This window comes from Poecile atricapillus, chromosome 37 (genome assembly GCF_030490865.1).
Source record: "Poecile atricapillus isolate bPoeAtr1 chromosome 37, bPoeAtr1.hap1, whole genome shotgun sequence".
Taxonomy (NCBI): domain Eukaryota; kingdom Metazoa; phylum Chordata; class Aves; order Passeriformes; family Paridae; genus Poecile; species Poecile atricapillus.
The window spans coordinates 2,394,906-2,415,422 of NC_081285.1; the positions used below are offsets into that span (position 1 = coordinate 2,394,906).

General features: G+C 56.2%; 1 protein-coding gene and 1 long non-coding RNA gene across 4 annotated transcripts; both read right to left on the reverse strand.

The window, feature by feature from the left end:
- Positions 1–22: 22 nt before the first annotated feature.
- Positions 23–19,820, reverse strand: UBXN1 (UBX domain protein 1). 3 transcript variants are annotated; one of them, XM_058861582.1, is made up of 9 exons: positions 19,673–19,820; positions 19,376–19,429; positions 11,011–11,121; positions 6,798–6,941; positions 6,256–6,307; positions 2,543–2,626; positions 2,299–2,430; positions 2,151–2,232; positions 23–142 (listed from the first exon to the last, which is right to left on the reverse strand). In XM_058861582.1, exons 1-9 carry the CDS (start codon positions 19,750–19,752, stop codon positions 93–95), a joined length of 789 nt encoding a protein of 262 aa, XP_058717565.1. In that variant the 5' UTR covers positions 19,753–19,820; the 3' UTR covers positions 23–92. The 3 variants fall into 3 exon arrangements, with proteins under 3 accessions (XP_058717565.1, XP_058717564.1, XP_058717566.1); XM_058861581.1 differs by having other exon boundaries at positions 2,151–2,430; XM_058861583.1 differs by having other exon boundaries at positions 2,151–2,430; positions 19,686–19,763.
- Positions 7,464–8,493, reverse strand: LOC131591120 (uncharacterized). The gene is made up of 3 exons (XR_009280259.1): positions 8,433–8,493; positions 8,259–8,379; positions 7,464–7,777 (listed from the first exon to the last, which is right to left on the reverse strand). It is a non-coding gene; the product is annotated as an uncharacterized LOC131591120 (long non-coding RNA).
- Positions 19,821–20,517: the final 697 nt, after the last annotated feature.

Consider the following 20,517-nt stretch of genomic DNA (forward strand, 5'->3'; position numbering starts at 1 on the left):
TTTTGGGGAGGGGGAGGCGGGACAGGACAAAGCTCGGGTTTATTTGGGGTTTTTTTTGGGTTTATTTGGGGTTTTTTTGGGGGGTCCCCCCCTCAGCTCCCCTCCTTTTTGGCCACGATGATGACGGCGGAGGGAACCAGGCCTGGGGGGGAAGGGTGGGTGTTAAGATCCCCAAAAATCTCTCAAAGTCCTAAAATTCCCCCAAAAACTTCTCCCTGTGAAGCCTCAAATCTTAATTTCCCTGCAAAGATCTCTCCTGAACCCCCAAAATCCCCTCAGGGATCCCCCAAACCCACCCAGGACCTCCTGGCACCCCCAAAACTCCCTCAAGCATCCCCCAAATCCATCTGGAATCCCCCAGGACCCCCAAAATCCCCTCAGGGATCCCCCAAACCCACCCTGAATTCTCCAAGACCTCCCAATTCCCCCCAAATCCCCCTCAGGGATCCCCCAGACCCACCCAGGAACCCATGGGACCCCCAAAATCCCCCCAAAAAACCTCTCAGGGATCCCCCAAACCCACCCAGGACCCCCAAATCCCCCTCAGGGATCCCCCAAACCCACCCAGGACCCCCAAATTCCCCTCGGGGATCCTCCAAACCCACCCAGGAACACCCGGGACCCCCAAATTCCCCCCCAAAAACCCCTCGGGGTTCACCCAATCCCACCCAGGAACCCCCAAATCCCCCTCAGGGATCCCCTAAACCCACCCAGGAACCCCCAGGACCCCCAAATTCCCCCTAAAAGCCCTCTGGGTTCTACCAGGGACCCCCCAGAGCCCCTCAGGACCACCCAGAGCCCCTCAGGACCCCCCAAAACCCCCCCAGAGCCCCCCAGAACCCCCTCAGGACCCCCCAGAGCTCCCCCAGAACCCCCCCAGAGCCCCTCAGGACCCCCCAGAGCCCCTCAGGACCCCCTGAGCCCCCCCAGAGCCTCTCAGAACCCCCCAAGGACCCCCAGAACCCCCCTCAGGACCCCCCAGAGCCCCTCAGAACCCCCCAGAACCCCCCAAGACCCCCCAGAAGCCCCCCAGAGCCCCTCAGGACCCCCCAAGGACCCCCAGAACCCCCTCAGGACCCTCCAGAGCTTCCCCAGAGCCCCTCAGGACCCCCCAGGACCCCCTCAGGACCCCCCAGAGCTCCCCCAGAGCCCCTCAGGACCCCCTCAGGACCCCCCAGAACCCCTCAGGACCCTCCAGAGCTTCCCCAGAGCCCCTCAGGACCCCCCAGGACCCCCTCAGGACCCCCCAGAGCTCCCCCAGAGCCCCTCAGGACCCCCTCAGGACCCCCCAGAACCCCCCAGGACCCCCTACGGACCCCCCAGAACCCCCCCAGAGCCCCTCAGGACCCCCCAGGACCCCCTCAGGACCCCCCAGAGCCCCTCAGGACCCCCCAGAGCCCCCCCAGAGTCTCTCAGGACCCCCTGAGCCCCTCCAGAGCCTCTCAGAACCCCCCAAGGACCCCCAGAACCCCCCTCAGGACCCCCCAGAATCCCCTCAGGACCCCCCAGAGCCCCCCAGGACCCCCCAGAACCCCCCAGGACCCCCCAGAACTCCCCAGAACCCCCTCAGGACCCCCCAGAGCCCCTCAGGACCCCCCAGAGCCCTCCAGGGACCCCCAGAACCCCCTCAGGACCCCCCAGAGCCCCTCAGGACCCCCCAAGACCCCCCAGAACTCCCCCAGAGCCCCTCAGGACCCCCCAGAACCCCCTCAGGACCCCCCAGAACCCCCTCAGGACCCCCCAGAACCCCCTCAGGACCCTCCAGAGCTTCCCCAGAGCCCCCCAGGACCCCCCAGAGCCCCCCAGAACCCCCTCAGGACCCCCGAGAACCCCCCCAGAACCCCCTCAGGACCCCCCAGAACCCCCTCAGGACCCCCCAGAACCCCCTCAGGACCCCCCAGAGCCCCTCAGGACCCCCCAGAACTCCCCCAGAGCTCCCCAGGACCCCCCCAGAGCCCCTCAGGACCCCCCAGAACCCCCTCAGGACCCCCCAGAGCCCCCCAGGACCCCCCCAGAGCCCCCCAGAACTCCCCCCAGAGCCCCCCAGGACCCCCCAGAACCCCCTCAGGACCCCCCAGAACTCCCCCAGAGCCCCCCAGGACCCCCCAGAGCCCCCCCAGAGCCCCCCAGATCCCCCCAGGCCCCCATACCCAGCTCCTGCAGGGGTTTCTCCATGTCCTCCTCGCTGAAGAGGCGCCGGGGAAAGGCCGTGCGGAGGCTGAAGGGCTCGGGGCTGTTCCCGGTGTTGTTCCCGGTGTTCCCGGTGTTGTTCCCGGTGTTGTTCCCGGTGTTGTTCCCGGTGTTCCCGGTGTTGTTCCCGGTGTTGTTCCCGGGGTTGTCCCGGTGTAGCTCCACGAAAAGCCTGACGGCCGCCAGCGGCTCCCGCGCCCGGAAACTCTGCGTCAGCGCCCGCCCGTCCGGCAGCCGCACCTGGCGGGGCCCGGGGGGGTCAGGGATCATCAGGGATCCTTTGGGATCCTCTGGGATCCTCAGGGATCCTCTGGGATCATCAGGGATCATCAGGGATCTCCAGGATCCTCACCTGGATCCGGCACTCGTCGTATTCCCGCGGCGCCGGCGGCTCCTGGGCGGGCACCGGGGCCGGTTCTGGGGGCAGCGGAGCGAACTGGGAGGGGGGAAAAAGGATCTGTGGGATCCCAAAGTGAGCTCCAGAGATCCCAAAGTGTGCTCCAGGGATCTGTGGGATCCCAAAGTGAGCTCCAGGGATCCCAAAGTGTGTTCCAGGGATCTGTGGGATCCCAAAGTGTGCTCCAGGGATCCCAAAGTGTGCTCCTGGGATCCCAAAGTGTGCTCCTGGGATCTCCAGGGATCCCAAAGTGTGCTCCAGGGATCTGTGGGATCCCAAAGTGTGCTCCAGGGATCTCCTGGGATCCCAAAGTGTGCTCCAGGGATCCCAAAGTGTGCTCCAGGGATCTGTGGGATCCCAAAGTGTGCTCCAGGGATCCCAAAGTGTGCTCCAGGGATCCCAAAGTGTGCTCCAGGGATCCCAAAGTGTGCTCCAGGGATCTCCAGGGATCCCAAAGTGTGCCCCAGGGATCCCAAAGTGTGCTCCAGGGATCCCAAAGTGTGCTCCAGGGATCCCAAAGTGTGCCCCAGGGATCCCAAAGTGTGCTCCAGGGATCCCAAAGTGTGCTCCAGGGATCCCAAAGTGTGCCCCAGGGATCTCCAGGGATCCCAAAGTGTGCTCCAGGGATCCCAAAGTGTGCTCCAGGGATCCCAAAGTGTGCTCCAGGGATCTCCAGGGATCCCAAAGTGTGCCCCAGGGATCCCAAAGTGTGCTCCAGGGATCCCAAAGTGTGCTCCAGGGATCCCAAAGTGAGCTCCTGGGATCTGTGGGATCCCAAAGTGTGCTCCAGGGATCTCCAGGGATCCCAAAGTGTGCTCCAGGGATCCCAAAGTGTGCTCCAGGGATCTGTGGGATCCCAAAGTGTGCTCCAGGGATCCCAAAGTGTGCTCCAGGGATCTCCAGGGATCCCAAAGTGTGCTCCAGGGATCTCCAGGGATCCCAAACTGTGCCCCAGGGATCTCCAGAGATCCCAAAGTGTGCTCCAGAGATCCCAAAGTGTGCTCCAGGGATCTGTGGGATCCCAAAGTGTGCTCCAGGGATCTGTGGGATCCCAAAGTGTGCTCCAGAGATCCCAAAGTGTGCCCCAGGGATCCCAAAGTGTGCTCCAGGGATCTGTGGGATCCCAAAGTGTGCTCCAGGGATCTCCAGGGATCCCAAAGTGTGCTCCAGGGATCTCCAGGGATACCAAAGTGTGCTCCAGAGATCTCCAGGGATCCCAAAGTGTGCCCCAGGGATCCCAAAGTGCGCTCCAGGGATCTCCAGGGATCCCAAAGTGTGCCCCAGGGATCCCAAAGTGTGCTCCAGGGATCTGTGGGATCCTAAAGTGTGCCCCAGGGATCCCAAAGTGTGCTCCAGGGATCCCAAAGTGTGCTCCAGGGATCTCCAGAGATCCCAAAGTGTGCTCCAGGGATCTGTGGGATCCCAAAGTGTGCTCCAGGGATCCCAAAGTGTGCTCCAGGGATCCCAAAGTGTGCTCCAGAGATCCCAAAGTGAGCTCCTGGGATCTCCTGGGATCCCAAATTGTGCTCCTGCGATCCCCTGGGATCTCCAAGGATCCCAAAGTGTGCTCCAGGGATCCCAAACCATGCTTTTGGGATCCCCTGGGATCTCCAAGGATCCCAAATTCTGCTCCAAGAATCCTCTGGGATTCCCTGGGATCTCAAATTCTGCTCCTGGGATCTCCAAGGATCCCAAATTCTGCTCCTGGGATCCCAAACCATGCTTTTGGGATCCCCTGGGATCTCCAAATTCTGCTTCTAGGATCTCCAAGGATCCCGAATTCTGCTCCTGAGATCTCCTGGAATTCCAAACTGTGCTCCAGGGATTGCCTGGGATCTCCAAGGATCCCAAATTTTCCTCCAAGGATCCCAAATTCTGCTCCTGGGATCCCCCAGGATCTCCAAGGATCCCAAATTCTGCTCCTGGGATCCCAAATTCTGCTCCTGGGATCTCCAAGGATCCCAAATTCTGCTCCTGGGATCCCAAATTCTGCTCCTGGGATCTCCAAGGATCCCAAATTCTGCTCCTGGGATCTCCAAGGATCCCAAATTCTGCTCCTGGGATCTCCAAGAATCCCAAATTCTGCTCTTTGGATCCCCTGGGATCTCCAAAGATCCCAAATTCTGCTCCTGGGATCCCAAATTCTGCTCCTGGGATCCCAAATTCTGCTCCTGGGATCCCAAATTCTGCTCTTGGAATCCCCCAGGATCTCCAAGGATCCCAAATTCTGCTCCTGGGATCCCAAATTCTGCTCTTTGGATCCCCTGGGATCTCCAAGGATCCCAAATTCTGCTCCAGGGATCTCCAAAGATCCCAAATTCTGCTCCTGGGATCCCCTGGGATCTCCAAGGATCCCAAATTCTGCTCCTGGGATCCCAAATTCTGCTCCAAGGATCCCCTGGGATCTCCAAGGATCCCAAATTCTGCTCCTGGAATCCCAAATTCTGCTCTTTGGATCCCCTGGGATCTCCAAGGATCCCAAATTCTGCTCCTGGGATCTCCAAGGATCCCAAATTCTGCTCCTGGGATCCCAAATTCTGCTCCTGGGATCCCAAATTCTGCTCTTGGAATCTCCTGGGATCTCCAAGGATCCCAAATTCCGCTCCTGGGATCCCAAATTCTGCTCTTTGGATCCCCTGGGATCTCCAAGGATCCCAAATTCTGCTCCTGGGATCCCCTGGGATCTCCAAAGATCCCAAATTCTGCTCCTGGGATCCCAAATTCTGCTCTTTGGATCCCCTGGGATCTCCAAGGATCCCAAATTCTGCTCCAGGGATCTCCAAGGATCCCAAATTCCGCTCCTGGGATCCCAAATTCTGCTCTTGGATTCTCCTGGGATCTCCAAGGATCCCAAATTCTGCTCCAGGGATCTCCAAGGATCCCAAATTCTGCTCCAAGAATCCCAAATTCTGCTCTTTGGATCCCCTGGGATCTCCAAGGATCCCAAATTCTGCTCCTGGGATCCCCTGGGATCTCCAAAGATCCCAAATTCTGCTCCAGGGATCTCCAAGGATCCCAAATTCTGCTCCAGGAATCCCAAATTCTGCTCTTGGAATCTCCTGGGATCTCCAAGGATCCCAAATTCTGCTCCTGGGATCTCCAAGGATCCCAAATTCTGCTCCTGGGATCCCCTGGGATCTCCAAGGATCCCAAATTCATCTCCGGGGACCTCCAAAGATCCCAAATTCTGCTCCAGGGATCTCCTGGGATCCCAAATTCTGCTCCAAGAATCCCAAATTCTGCTCTTTGGATCCCCTGGGATCTCCAAGGATCCCAAATTCTGCTCCAAGAATCCCAAATTCTGCTCCTGGGATCCCAAATTCTGCTCCAGGGATCTCCAAAGATCCCAAATTCTGCTCTTTGGATCCCAAATTCTGCTCTTTGGATCCCCTGGGATCTCAAAGGATCCCAAATTCTGCTCCTGGGATCCCAAATTCTGCTCTTGGAATCTCCTGGGATCTCCAAGGATCCCAAATTCTGCTCCTGGGATCCCAAATTCTGCTCTTTGGATCCCCTGGGATCTCCAAGGATCCCAAATTCTGCTCCAGGGATCTCCAAGGATCCCAAATTCTGCTCCAAGAATCCCAAATTCTGCTCTTTGGATCCCCTGGGATCCCCCAACGCTTTGGGATCTCTCCCCCCCAGCCACCCCCAAATCCTCCACTCACCCTCTGCGCTCGCTCCGCCTTGTCCCGCTCGATCTTCTCCCTCACTCTCTGCCTGTGGAGAAACCAATCCCAAAACATTTTCAGGCCTTTCCCAAAATTCCGGGAATCCCAAAAAATTCCGGGAGCTGCGGAAAACCCAGGAAGAGCAGCGGGGACACCACGGCCGCCTCAGGGCTGCACCCCCCAGCACCGGCACCTTGGGGAGGCTCCACAAAGGTTCAGGAGGGTCCCCCAAAGTTGGGGAGGATCCCCCAAAGGTTGGGGAGTCTCCCCGAAAGTTCCAGGGTGGGAATTCGGAGGAATTCCCTGGAATTTGAGGCTTTCCCGAAGGATTTTTGAGCCCCCCCCCCCCCCCCCCGATCTCCTCGTTCCCGCCTTTTTTCGTGAGGGCGCTTCCCGCGCTTATGGCGCCCCCTGGCGGCCCGGAGGACTCAGCGCGGGCGGCTCCTCCCGAACGGGTTTTTTTTTTTCGGGAAAAAAAGGGAAATTTGGGATATTTCCCCCAAAGTTTCGGGGTTTTTTTTTTGGGGGGGGATTCTCACCGAGCAGCGCGTTCCTCAGCCCGCTCGCGGCGCCGCTCCTCGGCCGCCCGGCGCCGCTCCTCATCCCGCCGCCATTCCCGGAGCTTGGCGAGCTCCTGGCCCCGGCGGCGCCGCTCCCGCTCCCGGCCGGCCTCGGACAGGAGCCTGAGGGGAACGGGGTGAGCAGAGAGCACCGAGCATCCCACAACACTGAAACACCCGGTATGGAACCCAAAACTTATCCCCTGAGCATCCCACAGCACTGGAACACCCGGTATGGAACCCTAAACCTATCCCCTGAGCATCCCACAGCACTGAAACACCCGGTATGGAACCCTAAACCTGTCCCCTGAACCCTGAAACACCTGGTTTGGAGCCCAAAACTTATCACCTGAACCCTCAAATCCTGAAACGCCTCCCTTTGGAACCCTAAACCTGTCCCCTGAGCCTCCCACAGCACTGAAACACCCGGTATGGAACCCTAAACCTGTCCCCTGAGCCTCCCACAGCACTGAAACACCCGGTATGGAACCCAAAACTTATCACCTGAACCCTGAAACACCTGGTTTGGAGCCCAAAACTTATCACCTGAGCCTCCCCCAACACTGAAACACCTCCCTTTGGAACCCTAAACCTGTCCCCTGAGCCTCCCACAGCACTGGAACACCCGCTATGGAACCCTAAACCTGTCCCCTGAGCCTCCCACAGCATTGAAACACCCGATATGGAACCCTAAACCTATCACCTGAACCCTGAAACACCTGGTTTGGAGCCCAAAACTTATCCCCTGAGCCTCCCACAGCACTGAAACACCCGGTCTGGAACCCTAAACCTATCCCCTGAGCCTCCCACAGCACTGAAACACCCGGTATGGAACCCTAAACCTGTCACCTGAACCCTGAAACACCCGGTATGGAACCCTAAACCTGTCCCCTGAGCCTCCCCCAACACTGAAACACCCGGTCTGGAACCCTAAAGTTATCACCTGAACCCTGAAACACCTGGTTTGGAGCCCAAAACTTATCACCTGAACCCTCAAATCCTGAAACGCCTCCCTTTGGAACCCTAAACCTGTCCCCTGAGCATCCCACAGCACTGGAACACCCGGTATGGAACCCTAAACTTATCCCCTGAGCCTCCCACAGCACTGAAACACCTCCCTTTGGAACCCTAAAGTTATCACCCGACCCCCCAAGTCCTGAAACGCCTCCCTCTGGAACCCTAAACTTATCCCCTGAGCCTCCCACAGCACTGAAACACCCGGTATGGAACCCTAAACCTGTCCCCTGAACCCTGAAACACCTGGTTTGGAGCCCAAAACTTATCACCTGAACCCTGAAACACCTGGTCTGGAACCTGAAACTTATCCCCTGAGCATCCCACAGCACTGAAATACCCGGTATGGAACCCTAAACCTATCACCTGAACCCTGAAACACCTGGTTTGGAGCCCAAAACTTATCACCTGAGCCTCCCCCAGCACTGAAACCCCTCCCTTTGGAACCCTAAAGTTATCCCCCAACCCTGAAACACCCAGTCTGGAACCCTAAACCTATCCCCTGAGCCTCCCACAGCACTGGAACACCCGGTATGGAACCCTAAACCTGTCCCCTGAGCCTCCCACAGCACTGAAACACCTCCCTTTAGAACCCAAAACTTATCACCCCAACCCTCAAATCCTGAAACACCTCCCTTTGGAACCCTAAAGTTATCACCTGAGCATCCCCCAACACTGAAACCCCCGATCTGGAGCCCAAAACTTATCACCCGAGCATCCCCCAACACTGAAACACCTCCCTTTGGAACCCTAAACTTATCACCCAAACCCCCAAATCCTGAAACCCCTCCCTTTGGAACCCTAAAGTTATCACCCAACCCTGAAACCCCCGATCTGGAGCCTGAAATTCCTCTGCTGTACCCCAGAATCCTGAAATCCCTGATCTGGAACCCGAAATTCCTCCCCTGAACCCTGAAACCCCAAATCTGGAGCCTGAAATTCCTCCCCTGGACCCCCAAATTCCTCCTGCAAACCCCAGTCCTCCCCTGAACCCCCAAATCCTGAGCCTGGAACCCGAAATTCCTCCCCTGAACCCTGAAATCCCCGATCTGGAACCCGAAATTCCTTCTCTGGATCCCCAAATTCCTCCTGCAAACCCCAATCCTCCCCTGAACCCAAAAATCCTGAGCTTGGAACCCGAAATTCCTCCCCTGAACCCTGAAATCCCCGATCTGGCACCTGAAATTTATCACCTGGACCCCCCAAATCCTGAAATCCCCGATCTGGAGCCCAAAATTCCTGCCCTGAACCCCTCAATCCTGAAACCCCACATCTGGAACCCGAAATTCTTCCCCTGGACCCCCAAATTGCCCCCTTGAACCCCCCAAATCCTCCCATAATCCCAAAATTCTGCCTTAATCCCCCAAATTCCCCCTTTGGACCCCCAAATCCTCCCAAATCCTCCCGTGTTTCCCCTTTGAACCCCCCCAAATCCGCCTTTGAACCCCCCAAAATCCTCCCAAATTCCCCCTTTGGACCCCCAAATCCTCCCAAAATTCCCCTTTGAACCCACAAATCCTCCCAGAACCCCAAAATTCCACCTTGAACCCCCCAAACCCCCCCAAAATTCCCCCTCTGAACCCCAAAATTCCCCCTTGAGCCCCCAAAACCCCCCAAAATTCCCCCTTTGAACCCCAAATCCCCCCAAAATTCCCCCTTTGAACCCCAAAATTCCCCCTTGAGCCCCCAAAACCCCCCAAAATTCCCCCTTTGAACCCCAAAATTCCCCTTTGAGCCCCCAAATCCCCCCCAAAATTCCCCCTTTGAACCCCAAAATTCCCCCTTTGAACCCCAAAATTCCCCTTTGAGCCCCCAAATCCTCCCAATATTCTCCCTTGAACCCCCAAATTCCCCCTTTGAACCCCAAAATTCCCCTTTGAGCCCCCAAATCCTCCCAATATTCTCCCTTGAACCCCCAAATTCCCCCTTTGAACCCCAAAATTCCCCTTTGAACCCCCAAATCCTCCCAGAACCCCCAAATTCCCCTTTGAGCCCCCAAATCCCCCCCAAAATTCCCCTTAAACCCCCCCAAATCCTCCCAGAACCCCCAAATTCCCCTTTGAACCCCCAAATCCTCCCAATATTCTCCCTTGAACCCCCAAATTCCCCCTTGAACCCCAAAATTCCCCTTTGAAGCCCCAAACCCTCCCAAAATTCCCCCTTTGAACCCCCGAATTCCCCCTTTGAACCCCCAAATCCTCCCAAATTCCCCCTTTGAACCCCTAAATCCTCCCAAAATTATCCCTTAAACCCCAAAATTCCTCTTTGAACTCCCAAATCCTCCCAGAATTATCCCTTGAACCCCCAAAATTCCCCCTTTGAACCCCAAAATTCCCCCTTTGAACCCCCAAATCCTCCCAAATTCCCCTTTGACCCCCCAAATCCTCCCAAAATTCCCCCCTTGGACCCCAAAATTCCCCCTTTGAACCCCAAAATTCCCCCTTTGAGCCCCCAAATCCCCCCTAAAATTCCCCTTAAACCCCCCCAAATCCTCCCAGAACCCCCAAATTCCCCCTTTGAACCCCCAAATCCTCCCAAAATTCCCCCTTTGAACCCCAAAATTCTCCTTTGAAGCCCAAATTTCCCCTTTGAAGCCCCAAATCCTCCCAGAATCCCAAAATTCCCCCTTTGAACCCCCAAACCCTCCCAAAATTCCCCTCTTGAACCCCAAAATTCCTCTTTGAACCCCCCAAATCCCCCCCAAAATTCCCCCTTTGAACCCCGAAATTCCCCTTAAACCCCCCCAAATCCTCCCAGAACCCCCAAATTCCCCTTTGAACCCCCAAATCCTCCCAAAATTCCCCCCTTGAACCCCCAAAATTCCCCTTTGAGCCCCCAAATCCCCCCCAAAATTCCCCTTAAACCCCAAAATTCCCCCTTTGAACCCCAAAATTCCCCCTTGAACCCCCAAATCCCCCCCAAAATTCCCCTTAAACCCCCCCAAATCCTCCCAGAACCCCCAAATCCCCCCCAAAATTCCCCCTTGAACCCCCAAATTCCCTTTTGAACCCCCCAAATCCTCAAAAAATTCCCTTTTGAACCCCAAAATTCCCCCTTGAACCCCCAAATCCCCCCCAAAATTCCCCTTAAACTCCCCCAAATCCTCCCAGAACCCCAAATTCCCCTTTGACCCCCCAAATTCCCCCTTTGAACCCCCCAAATCCCCCCCAGAATTCACTTTTGTGTCTCGTCCTCCGGGGCCGGCGGCTGCCGGGGCCCCCCCAGGAGCGCCCCCAGATCCGGGGGGAGCTCGGGCTCCGAGTCGGGGTCGTCCTCGTGAGCCACCAGCCTGGGGGGACGGGAAATTGGGGGGCACTGGGAGTTTGGGGGGTCCTGGGAGGGTCTGGGGGAGTTTGGGGGGTCCTGGGGGGGTTTGGGGGAAATTTGGGGGGTCCTGGGGGGGTCTGGGGGAGTTTGGGGGGTCCTGGGAGGGGTTTTGGGGGGTCCTAGGAGGGTTTTGGGGGGGATTTGGGGGGTCCTGGGGGGGATTGGGGGGAATTTGGGGGGTCCTGGGGGAGTTTGGGGGGTCCTGGGAGAGTTTAGGGGGTCCTGGGGGGGTTTGGGGAGAATTTGGGGGGTCCTGGGAGGGTTTTGAGGGGGTCCTGGGGGGGTTTGGGGTCCCTGGGGGAATTTGGGGGTCCTGGGGGGGTTTTGGGGGGTCCTGGGGGAATTTGGGGGGTCCTGGGAGGGTTTTGTGGGGTCCTGGGAGGGTTTTGGGGGGGTTTGGGGGGTCCTGGGGGGAATTTGGGGGAGTTTGGGGGGTCCTGGGGGAGTTTGGGGGAAATTTGGGGGGTCCTGGGGGAGTTTGGGGGGTCCTGGGGGGGTTTTGGGGGGAATTTGGGGGGTCCTGGGGGGAATTTGGGGGAGTTTGGGGGGTCCTGGGAGGATTTTGGGGGGTCCTGGGGGGAATTTGGGGGTCCTGGGAGGGTTTTGGGGGGTCCTGGGGGGGGTTTGGGGGGTCCTGGGGGGTTGGGGGGAATTTGGGGGGTCCTGGGGGAGTTTGGGGGGTCCTGGGGGGAATTTGGGGGGTCCTGGGAGGGTTTTGGGGGGTCCTGGGAGGGTTTTGAGGGGTCCTGGGAGGGGTTTGGGGGGAATTTGGGGGGTCTGGGGGGGTTTGGGGGTCCCAGGGAGGGGTTTTGGGGGGTCCTGGGGGAATTTGGGGTGGTTTAGGGGGTCCAAGAGGAGTTTTGGGGGGGGTCCTGGAGGGGTTTTTTGGGGTCCTGGGAGGAATTTGGGGTTCCCGGGATGGTTTTTGGGGTCCCAGAGGGATTTTTCGGGTTCCCAGGACGATTTTTGGGGTTCCCGGGGGTTTTTTGGGGTCCCCAGGACGATTTTTGGGGTCCCCAGGATGATTTTTGGGGTCCCTGAGGGGTTTTTGGGGTTCCCGGGATGATTTTTGGGGTTCCCAGGACGTTTTTTGGGGATGCCGGGACGATTTTTGGGGTTCCCGAGATGTTTTTTGGGGTTCCCGGGATGATTTTTGGGTTCCCAGGACGATTTTTGGGGTTCCCGGGATGGTTTTTGGGGTTCCCAGACAATTTTTGGGGTCCCCAGGACGATTTTTGGGTTCCCTGAGGGGTTTTTGGGGTTCCTGAGATGATTTTTGGGGTTCTCAAAGGGATTTTTGGGGTTCCCTGGACGATTTTTGGGGTTCCCGAGATGATTTTTGGGGTTCCCAGGACGTTTTTTGGGGTTCCCGGGATGGTTTTGGGGGTCCCGGGACGATTTTTGGGGTCCCTGAGCGGTTTTTTGGGGTTCCCGGGATGATTTTTGGGGTCCCCAGGATGATTTTTGGGGTTCCCAGGACGATTTTGGGGTTCCCAGGACAATTTTTGGGGTTCCCGGGACGATTTTTGGGGTTCCCGGGATGTTTTTTGGGGTTCCCGGGATGGTTTTTGGGGTCCCTGAGCGGATTTTTGGGGCTCCCAGGATGTTTTTTGGGGTTCCTGGAGGGATTTTTGGGGTTCCCAGGATGATTTTTGGGGTTCCCGGGACGTTTTTTGGGGTTCCCTGGACGATTTTTGGGGTTCCCGGGATGGTTTTTGGGGTTCCCGAAGGAGTTTTTGGGGTTCCCAGGACGATTTTTAGGGTTCCCGGGACGTTTTTTGGGGTCCCCGGGATGATTTTTGGGGTTCCCGAGATGATTTTTGGGGTTCCCGGGATGATTTTTGGGGTCCCCGGGATGATTTTTGGGGTCCCTGAGCAGTTTTTGGGGTCCCTGAGTGGATTTTTGGGGTTCCCAGGATGATTTTTGGGGTTCCCGGGACAATTTTTGGGGTTCCCGAGATGATTTTTGGGGTTCCCAGGATGATTTTTGGGGTCCCCGGGATGATTTTTGGGGTTCCCGGGATGTTTTTTGGGGTTCCCGGGATGTTTTTTGGGGTTCCCAGGACGATTTTTGGGGTCCCCGGGATGATTTTTGGGGTTCCCGAGATGATTTTTGGGGTCCCCAGGACGATTTTTGGGGTCCCCGGGAGGGATTTTGGGGTTCCCGGGAGGGATTTTGGGGTTCCCGGGATGTTTTTTGGGGTTCCCGGGATGATTTTTGGGGTTCCCAGGATGATTTTTGGGGTCCCTGAGGGGTTTTTGGGGTTCCCGAGACGGTTTTTGGGGTTCCCGGAGGAGTTTTTGGGGTTCCCGGGATGATTTTTGGGGTTCCCGAGATGTTTTTTGGGGTCCCGGAGTTGTTTTTGGGGTCCCCAGGACGATTTTTGGGGTCCCTGAGGGGTTTTTGGGGTTCCCGGGATGATTTTTGGGGTTCCCAGGACGATTTTTGGGGTTCCCGGGATGATTTTTGGGGTTCCCGAGATGATTTTTGGGGTTCCCTGGATGATTTTTGGGGTCCCCGGGATGATTTTTGGGGTTCCCGGAGGAGTTTTTGGGGTTCCCGGGATGATTTTTGGGGTTCCCTGGATGATTTTTGGGGTTCCCAGGACGTTTTTTGGGGTTCCCGGGATGTTTTTTGGGGTTCCCAGGACGTTTTTTGGGGTTCCCAGGACGTTTTTTGGGGTTCCCGGGATGTTTTTTGGGGTTCCCGAGATGTTTTTTGGGGTTCCCGGGACGTTTTTTGGGGTTCCCGGGACGTTTTTTGGGGTCCCTGAGGGGTTTTTGGGGTCCCCGGGATGTTTTTTGGGGTTCCCGAGATGTTTTTTGGGGTCCCCGGGACGTTTTTTGGGGTTCCCAGGATGATTTTTGGGGTCCCCGGGACGATTTTTGGGGTCCCCAGGACGATTTTTGGGGTCCCCGGGAGGGATTTTGGGGTTCCCGGGAGGGATTTTGGGGTTCCCGGGATGTTTTTTGGGGTTCCCGGGATGATTTTTGGGGTTCCCAGGATGATTTTTGGGGTCCCTGAGGGGTTTTTGGGGTTCCCGAGACGGTTTTTGGGGTTCCCGGAGTTGTTTTTGGGGTCCCCAGGACGATTTTTGGGGTCCCTGAGGGGTTTTTGGGGTTCCCGGGATGATTTTTGGGGTTCCCAGGACGATTTTTGGGGTTCCCGGGATGATTTTTGGGGTTCCCGAGATGATTTTTGGGGTTCCCTGGATGATTTTTGGGGTCCCCGGGATGATTTTTGGGGTTCCCGGAGGAGTTTTTGGGGTTCCCGGGATGATTTTTGGGGTTCCCTGGATGATTTTTGGGGTTCCCAGGACGTTTTTTGGGGTTCCCGGGATGTTTTTTGGGGTTCCCAGGACGTTTTTTGGGGTTCCCAGGACGTTTTTTGGGGTTCCCGGGATGTTTTTTGGGGTTCCCGAGATGTTTTTTGGGGTTCCCGGGACGTTTTTTGGGGTTCCCGGGACGTTTTTTGGGGTCCCTGAGGGGTTTTTGGGGTCCCCGGGATGTTTTTTGGGGTTCCCGAGATGTTTTTTGGGGTCCCCGGGACGTTTTTTGGGGTTCCCAGGATGATTTTTGGGGTCCCCGGGACGATTTTTGGGGTTCCCGGGACGATTTTTGGGGTCCCTGAGGGGTTTTTGGGGTTCCCTGGACGATTTTTGTGGTTCCCGGGACGATTTTTGGGGTTCCCGGGATGATTTTTGGGGTTCCCAGGACGATTTTTGGGGTTCCCGGGATGATTTTTGGGGTTCCCAGAGGGATTTTTGGGGTTCCCGGGATGTTTTTTGGGGTTCCCGGGATGATTTTTGGGGTTCCCAGGACGATTTTTGGGGTTCCTGAGCGGATTTTTGGGGTTCCCGGGACGATTTTTGGGGTTCCCAGGACGATTTTTGGGGTTCCCGGGATGTTTTTTGGGGTTCCCAGGAGATTTTTGGGGTCCCGGGATGTTTTTTGGGGTTCCCGGGATGGTTTTGGGGTTCCCAGGACGATTTTTGGGGTTCCCGAGATGATTTTTGGGGTCCCCAGGACGATTTTTGGGGTTCCCGAGATGATTTTTGGGGTTCCCAGGAGGATTTTTGGGGTTCCCGGGATGGTTTTTGGGGTTCCCGGGATGTTTTTTTGGGTCCCCGGGAGGATTTTTGGGGTTCCCGGGAGGATTTTTGGGGTTCCCTGAGGGGTTTTTGGGGTTCCCGGGACGATTTTTGGGGTTCCCGGGACGATTTTTGGGGTCCCGGGATGATTTTTGGGGTTCCCGGGATGGTTTTTGGGGTCCCCGGGATGTTTTTTGGGGTTCCTGGGATGATTTTTGGGGTTCCCAGGACGATTTTTGGGGTTCCCGGGATAATTTCTGGGGTTCCTGGAGGGATTTTTGGGGTTCCCGGGATGTTTTTTGGGGTCCCCTGGATGTTTTTTGGGGTTCCCTGAGGGATTTTTGGGGTTCCCAGGACGATTTTTGGGGTTCCCGGGATGTTTTTTGGGGTTCCCGGGACGTTTTTTGGGGTTCCCGGGACGTTTTTTGGGGTTCCCTGAGGGGTTTTTTGGGGTTCCCAGAGGGATTTCTGGGGTCCCCAGGACGATTTTTGGGGTTCCCGGGATGATTTTTGGGGTTCCCGAGATGTTTTTTGGGGTTCCCGGGATGATTTTTGGGGTTCCCGGGATGATTTTTGGGGTCCCTGGGAGGGATTTTGGGGTTCCCAGGATGATTTTTGGGGTTCCCGAGACGTTTTTTGGGGTTCCCGGGGGGTTTTTTGGGGTTCCCGGGATGGTTTTTGGGGTTCCCAGGATGATTTTTGGGGTTCCCGAGACGTTTTTTGGGGTTCCTGGAGGGATTTTTGGGGTTCCCGGGATGGTTTTTGGGGTTCCCGGGACGTTTTTTGGGGTTCCCGGGAGGGATTTTGGGGTTCCCGGGATGATTTTTGGGGTTCCCAAAGGGATTTTTGGGGTTCCCAGGACGTTTTTTGGGGTCCCTGAGCAGTTTTTTGGGGTCCCTGAGGGATTTTTGGGGTTCCCTGGATGTTTTTTGGGGTTCCTGGGATGATTTTTGGGGTTCCCGAGATGATTTTTGGGGTTCCCAGGACGATTTTTGGGGTTCCCGGGATGGTTTTTGGGGTTCCCGGGATGTTTTTTGGGGTTCCTGAGCGGATTTTTGGGGTTCCCGGGATGATTTTTGGGGTTCCCTGGACGTTTTTTGGGGTTCCCGGGATGGTTTTGGGGTTCCCGGGATGATTTTTGGGGTTCCCGGGATGATTTTGGGGTCCCCAGGACGATTTTTGGGGTTCCCGAGATGATTTTTGGGGTTCCCGAGATGATTTTTGGGGTTCCCGGGATGATTTTTGGGGTTCCCGGGATGGTTTTTGGGGTCCCCAGGAGAAATTTTGGGGGTCCCGTGATGATTTTTGGGGTTCCCAGGATGATTTTTGGGGTTCCCTGGACGTTTTTTGGGGTTCCCGGGATGTTTTTTGGGGTCCCCGGGACGTTTTTTGGGGTTCCCAGGATGATTTTTGGGGTTCCTGGGATGGTTTTGGGGTTCCCAGGACGATTTTTGGGGTTCCCTGGATGATTTTTGGGGTTCCCAGACAATTTTTGGGGTTCCCGAGATGTTTTTTGGGGTTCCCAGGACGATTTTTGGGGTCCCGGGATGGTTTTTGGGGTCCCCAGGACGATTTTTGGGGTCCCTGAGTGGTTTTTGGGGTCCCCAGGAGAAATTTTGGGGTCCCTGAGCAGCTTTTGGGGCTCCCTGAGGGGTTTTTGGGGCTCCCTGAGGGGTTTTTGGGGTTCCCAGGATGGTTTTTCGGGTTCCCGGGATGATTTTTGGGGTTCCCGGGATGATTTTTGGGGTTCCCGGGATGGTTTTGGGGTTCCCTGAGGGGTTTTTTGGGGTTCCCTGAGGGGTTTTTGGGGTTCCCGGGATGATTTTTGGGGTTCCCTGGACGATTTTTGGGGTTCCCAGGACGATTTTTGGGGTCCTTGAGCGGATTTTTGGGGTCCCCGGGATGATTTTTGGGGTCCCTGAGCAGTTTTTGGGGTCCCTGAGTGGATTTTTGGGGTTCCCGAGATGATTTTTGGGGTTCCCAGGATGATTTTTGGGGTTCCCGGGACGATTTTTGGGGTTCCCGAGATGATTTTTGGGGTTCCCGGGGGTTTTTTAGGGTCCCCAGGAGGATTTTTGGGGTTCCCGGGATGTTTTTTGGGGTTCCCGGGATGATTTTTGGGGTCCCCGGGACGATTTTTGGGGTTCCTGGGACGATTTTTTGGGGTTCCCAGGACGATTTTTGGGGTTCCTGAGCGGATTTTTGGGGTTCCCAGGACGATTTTTGGGGTTCCCAGGATGGTTTTTGGGGTTCCCGGGATGATTTTTGGGGTTCCTGGAGGGGTTTTTGGGGTTCCCGAGATGATTTTTGGGGTTCCCGAGATGATTTTTGGGGTTCCCGGGGGGTTTTTTGGGGTTCCCGAGATTTTTTTGGGGTTCCCGGGATGTTTTTTGGGGTTCCCGGGACGTTTTTTGGGGTTCCCGGGACGTTTTTTGGGGTTCCCAGGATGATTTTTGGGGTTCCCAGGACGTTTTTTGGGGTTCCCGAAGGAATTTTTGGGGTTCCTGGAGGGATTTTTGGGGTTCCCGGGACGTTTTTTGGGGTTCCCGGGATGATTTTTGGGGTTCCCGGGATGATTTTTGGGGTTCCCGGGACGTTTTTTGGGGTCCCTGAGCGGTTTTTGGGGTTCCCGGGATGATTTTTGGGGTTCCCGGGATGATTTTTGGGGTCCCCGAGATGATTTTTGGGGTTCCCGGGATGATTTTTGGGGTTCCCTGGACGATTTTTGGGGTTCCCGGGATGATTTTTGGGGTCCCTGAGTGGATTTTTGGGGTTCCCAGGATGTTTTTTGGGGTTCCCAGGACGATTTTTGGGGTTCCCGGGATGATTTTTGGGGTTCCTGAGATGTTTTTTGGGGTCCCTGAGCGGATTTTTGGGGTCCCCGGGATGATTTTTGGGGTTCCCGGGATGTTTTTTGGGGTCCCCGGGATGATTTTTGGGGTCCCCAGGACGATTTTTGGGGTCCCCGGGATGTTTTTTGGGGTTCCCGAGATGATTTTTGGGGTTCCCTGGACGATTTTTGGGGTTCCCGGGACGATTTTTGGGGTTCCCAGGACGATTTTTGGGGTTCCCGGGAGGGATTTTGGGGTCCCCGGGATGATTTTTGGGGTTCCTGGAGGGATTTTGGGGTTCCCGGGACGTTTTTTGGGGTTCCCGAGATGTTTTTTGGGGTTCCCAGGACGATTTTTGGGGTTCCCAGGATGTTTTTTGGGGTTCCCAGAGGGGTTTTTGGGGTTCCTGGAGGGGTTTTTGGGGTTCCCGGGATGTTTTTTGGGGTTCCCGGGACGTTTTTTGGGGTTCCCGGGATGATTTTTGGGGTTCCCGGGACGTTTTTTGGGGTCCCTGAGGGGTTTTTGGGGTTCCCGGGATGTTTTTTGGGGTTCCCAGGATGTTTTTTGGGGTTCCCGAGATGATTTTTGGGGTTCCCAGGACGATTTTTGGGGTCCCTGAGCGGATTTTTGGGGTTCCCAGGACAATTTTTGGGGTTCCCGGGATGATTTTTGGGGTTCCCGGGATGATTTTTGGGGTTCCTGGAGGGATTTTTGGGGTTCCCAGGACGATTTTTGGGGTTCCCAGGACGATGTTTGGGGTCCTTGAGAGGATTTTTGGGGTCCCCGGGATGATTTTTGGGGTTCCCGAGATGGTTTTTGGGGTTCCTGGAGGGTTTTTGGGGACCCCGGGACGATTTTTGGGGTCCCCAGGACGATTTTTGGGGTTCCCGAGATGATTTTTGGGGTTCCCGGGATGTTTTTTGGGGTTCCCGAGATGTTTTTTGGGGTTCCCGGGAGGGATTTTGGGGTCCCCGGGACGTTTTTTGGGGTTCCCAGAGGAGTTTTTGGGGTCCCGGGAGGGATTTTGGGGTTCCCGGAGGAGTTTTTGGGGTTCCCGAGATGATTTTTGGGGTTCCCAAGATGTTTTTTGGGGTTCCCAGGATGATTTTTGGGGTCCCCGGGACGATTTTTGGGGTTCCCGGGATGATTTTTGGGGTTCCCGGGATGATTTTTGGGGTTCCCAGGATGATTTTTGGGGTCCCGGGATAATTTCTGGGGTTCCCGGGATGGTTTTTGGGGTTCCCGGGACGATTTTTGGGGTTCCCGGGGTGTTTTCGGGTCTCTCCGCCCTCACCAGTCCATGGCCGGTTCCACCCCTCGGTTCCCGGTCAGCGCCAGCGCCTTCGCCCTGCGGGACCGGGGGGGTCACGGCGGAGCCCCGGGACACCCCGAACATCCCCGGATATCCCCGGGACACCCCCGGCCCTGCCCCGCTCCCTCCCGGGCGGTTCCCGGCCCCTCACGGCGACACCCGCGGTCTCCGCCCTCAGCCGCTCCCGTTACCGGAGCTACCGATCCCCCCCTCCCCGGGCACTCCCGGAGCCTCTCCCCCGCTGCCCCCCGGGTGTCCCCGCGGTGCCGCCGCCCTCACGCGCGCCGGGCACCGAATCCCATCTCCAGCAGCGCCTCCAGGGCCCGCCCGGGCCCGGCTTCATCGCCCGCCGCCATCATGGCGGCGCCCGGTGTCGTGTCACGTGGGGTGGGGGGGTCACGTGGGGACGGCGGCGGGGAAGGGACAAAAAGCGGCGGGAAGAGCTCGGCGTAAAAATCGCCCTAAAGCGACCCCAAAAGCCAACCAAAAATACCCAAAAAATACCCCAAAAAAATCCCAAAAATCGCCCAAAAATATTCCAAAAATCCCCCAAAAATATCCCAAAAAATACCCCAAAAAAATCCCAAAAATCGCCCAAAAATATTCCAAAAGTACCCCGAAAATACCCCAAAAATACCCCCAAAAATATCCCAAAAATATTCAAAAAATATCCCAAAAATATCCCAAAACTCCCCCAAAAATATCCCAAAAATGACCTCGAAAATACCCCAAAAATATCCCAAAAGTACCCTAAAAATATCCCCCAAAAATCTCAAAAATATCCCAAAAAATACCCCCAAAAAATCCCAAAATATCCCAAAAATCCCCCAAAAATCTCCCAAAAATTCCCCCAAAATCTCTCAAAAATACCCCAAAAATAACCCAAAAATACCCCAACCCCCCCCCCAAAATACTCAAAAATTATCCCAAAAATATCCCAAAAATCCCCCCTAAAATCCCGCAAAAATATCCCAAAAATACCCCAAAAATATCCCAAAAATATCCCTAAAATCCCGCAAAAATATCCAAAAAATACCCCGAAAATCCCCCCAAAAGTACCCAAAAAATATCCCAAAAATATCCTAAAAATCCCCCAAAAATCTCCCGAAAATCCCCCAAAAATA

Coding starts and splice junctions, on each gene's coding strand:
- UBXN1 (XM_058861581.1), bottom strand. CDS start 19,752: ATGATGGCGGCGGGCGATGAAGCCGGGCCCGGGCGGGCCCTGGAGGCG. Junction 6,942..11,010: donor CCGGAGGACGAGACACAAAA/GTGAATTCTGGG, acceptor CGTTCCCCTCAG/GCTCCTGTCCGAGGCCGGCC. Junction 143..2,150: donor GAAACCCCTGCAGGAGCTGG/GTATGGGGGCCT, acceptor CTTCCCCCCCAG/GCCTGGTTCCCTCCGCCGTC.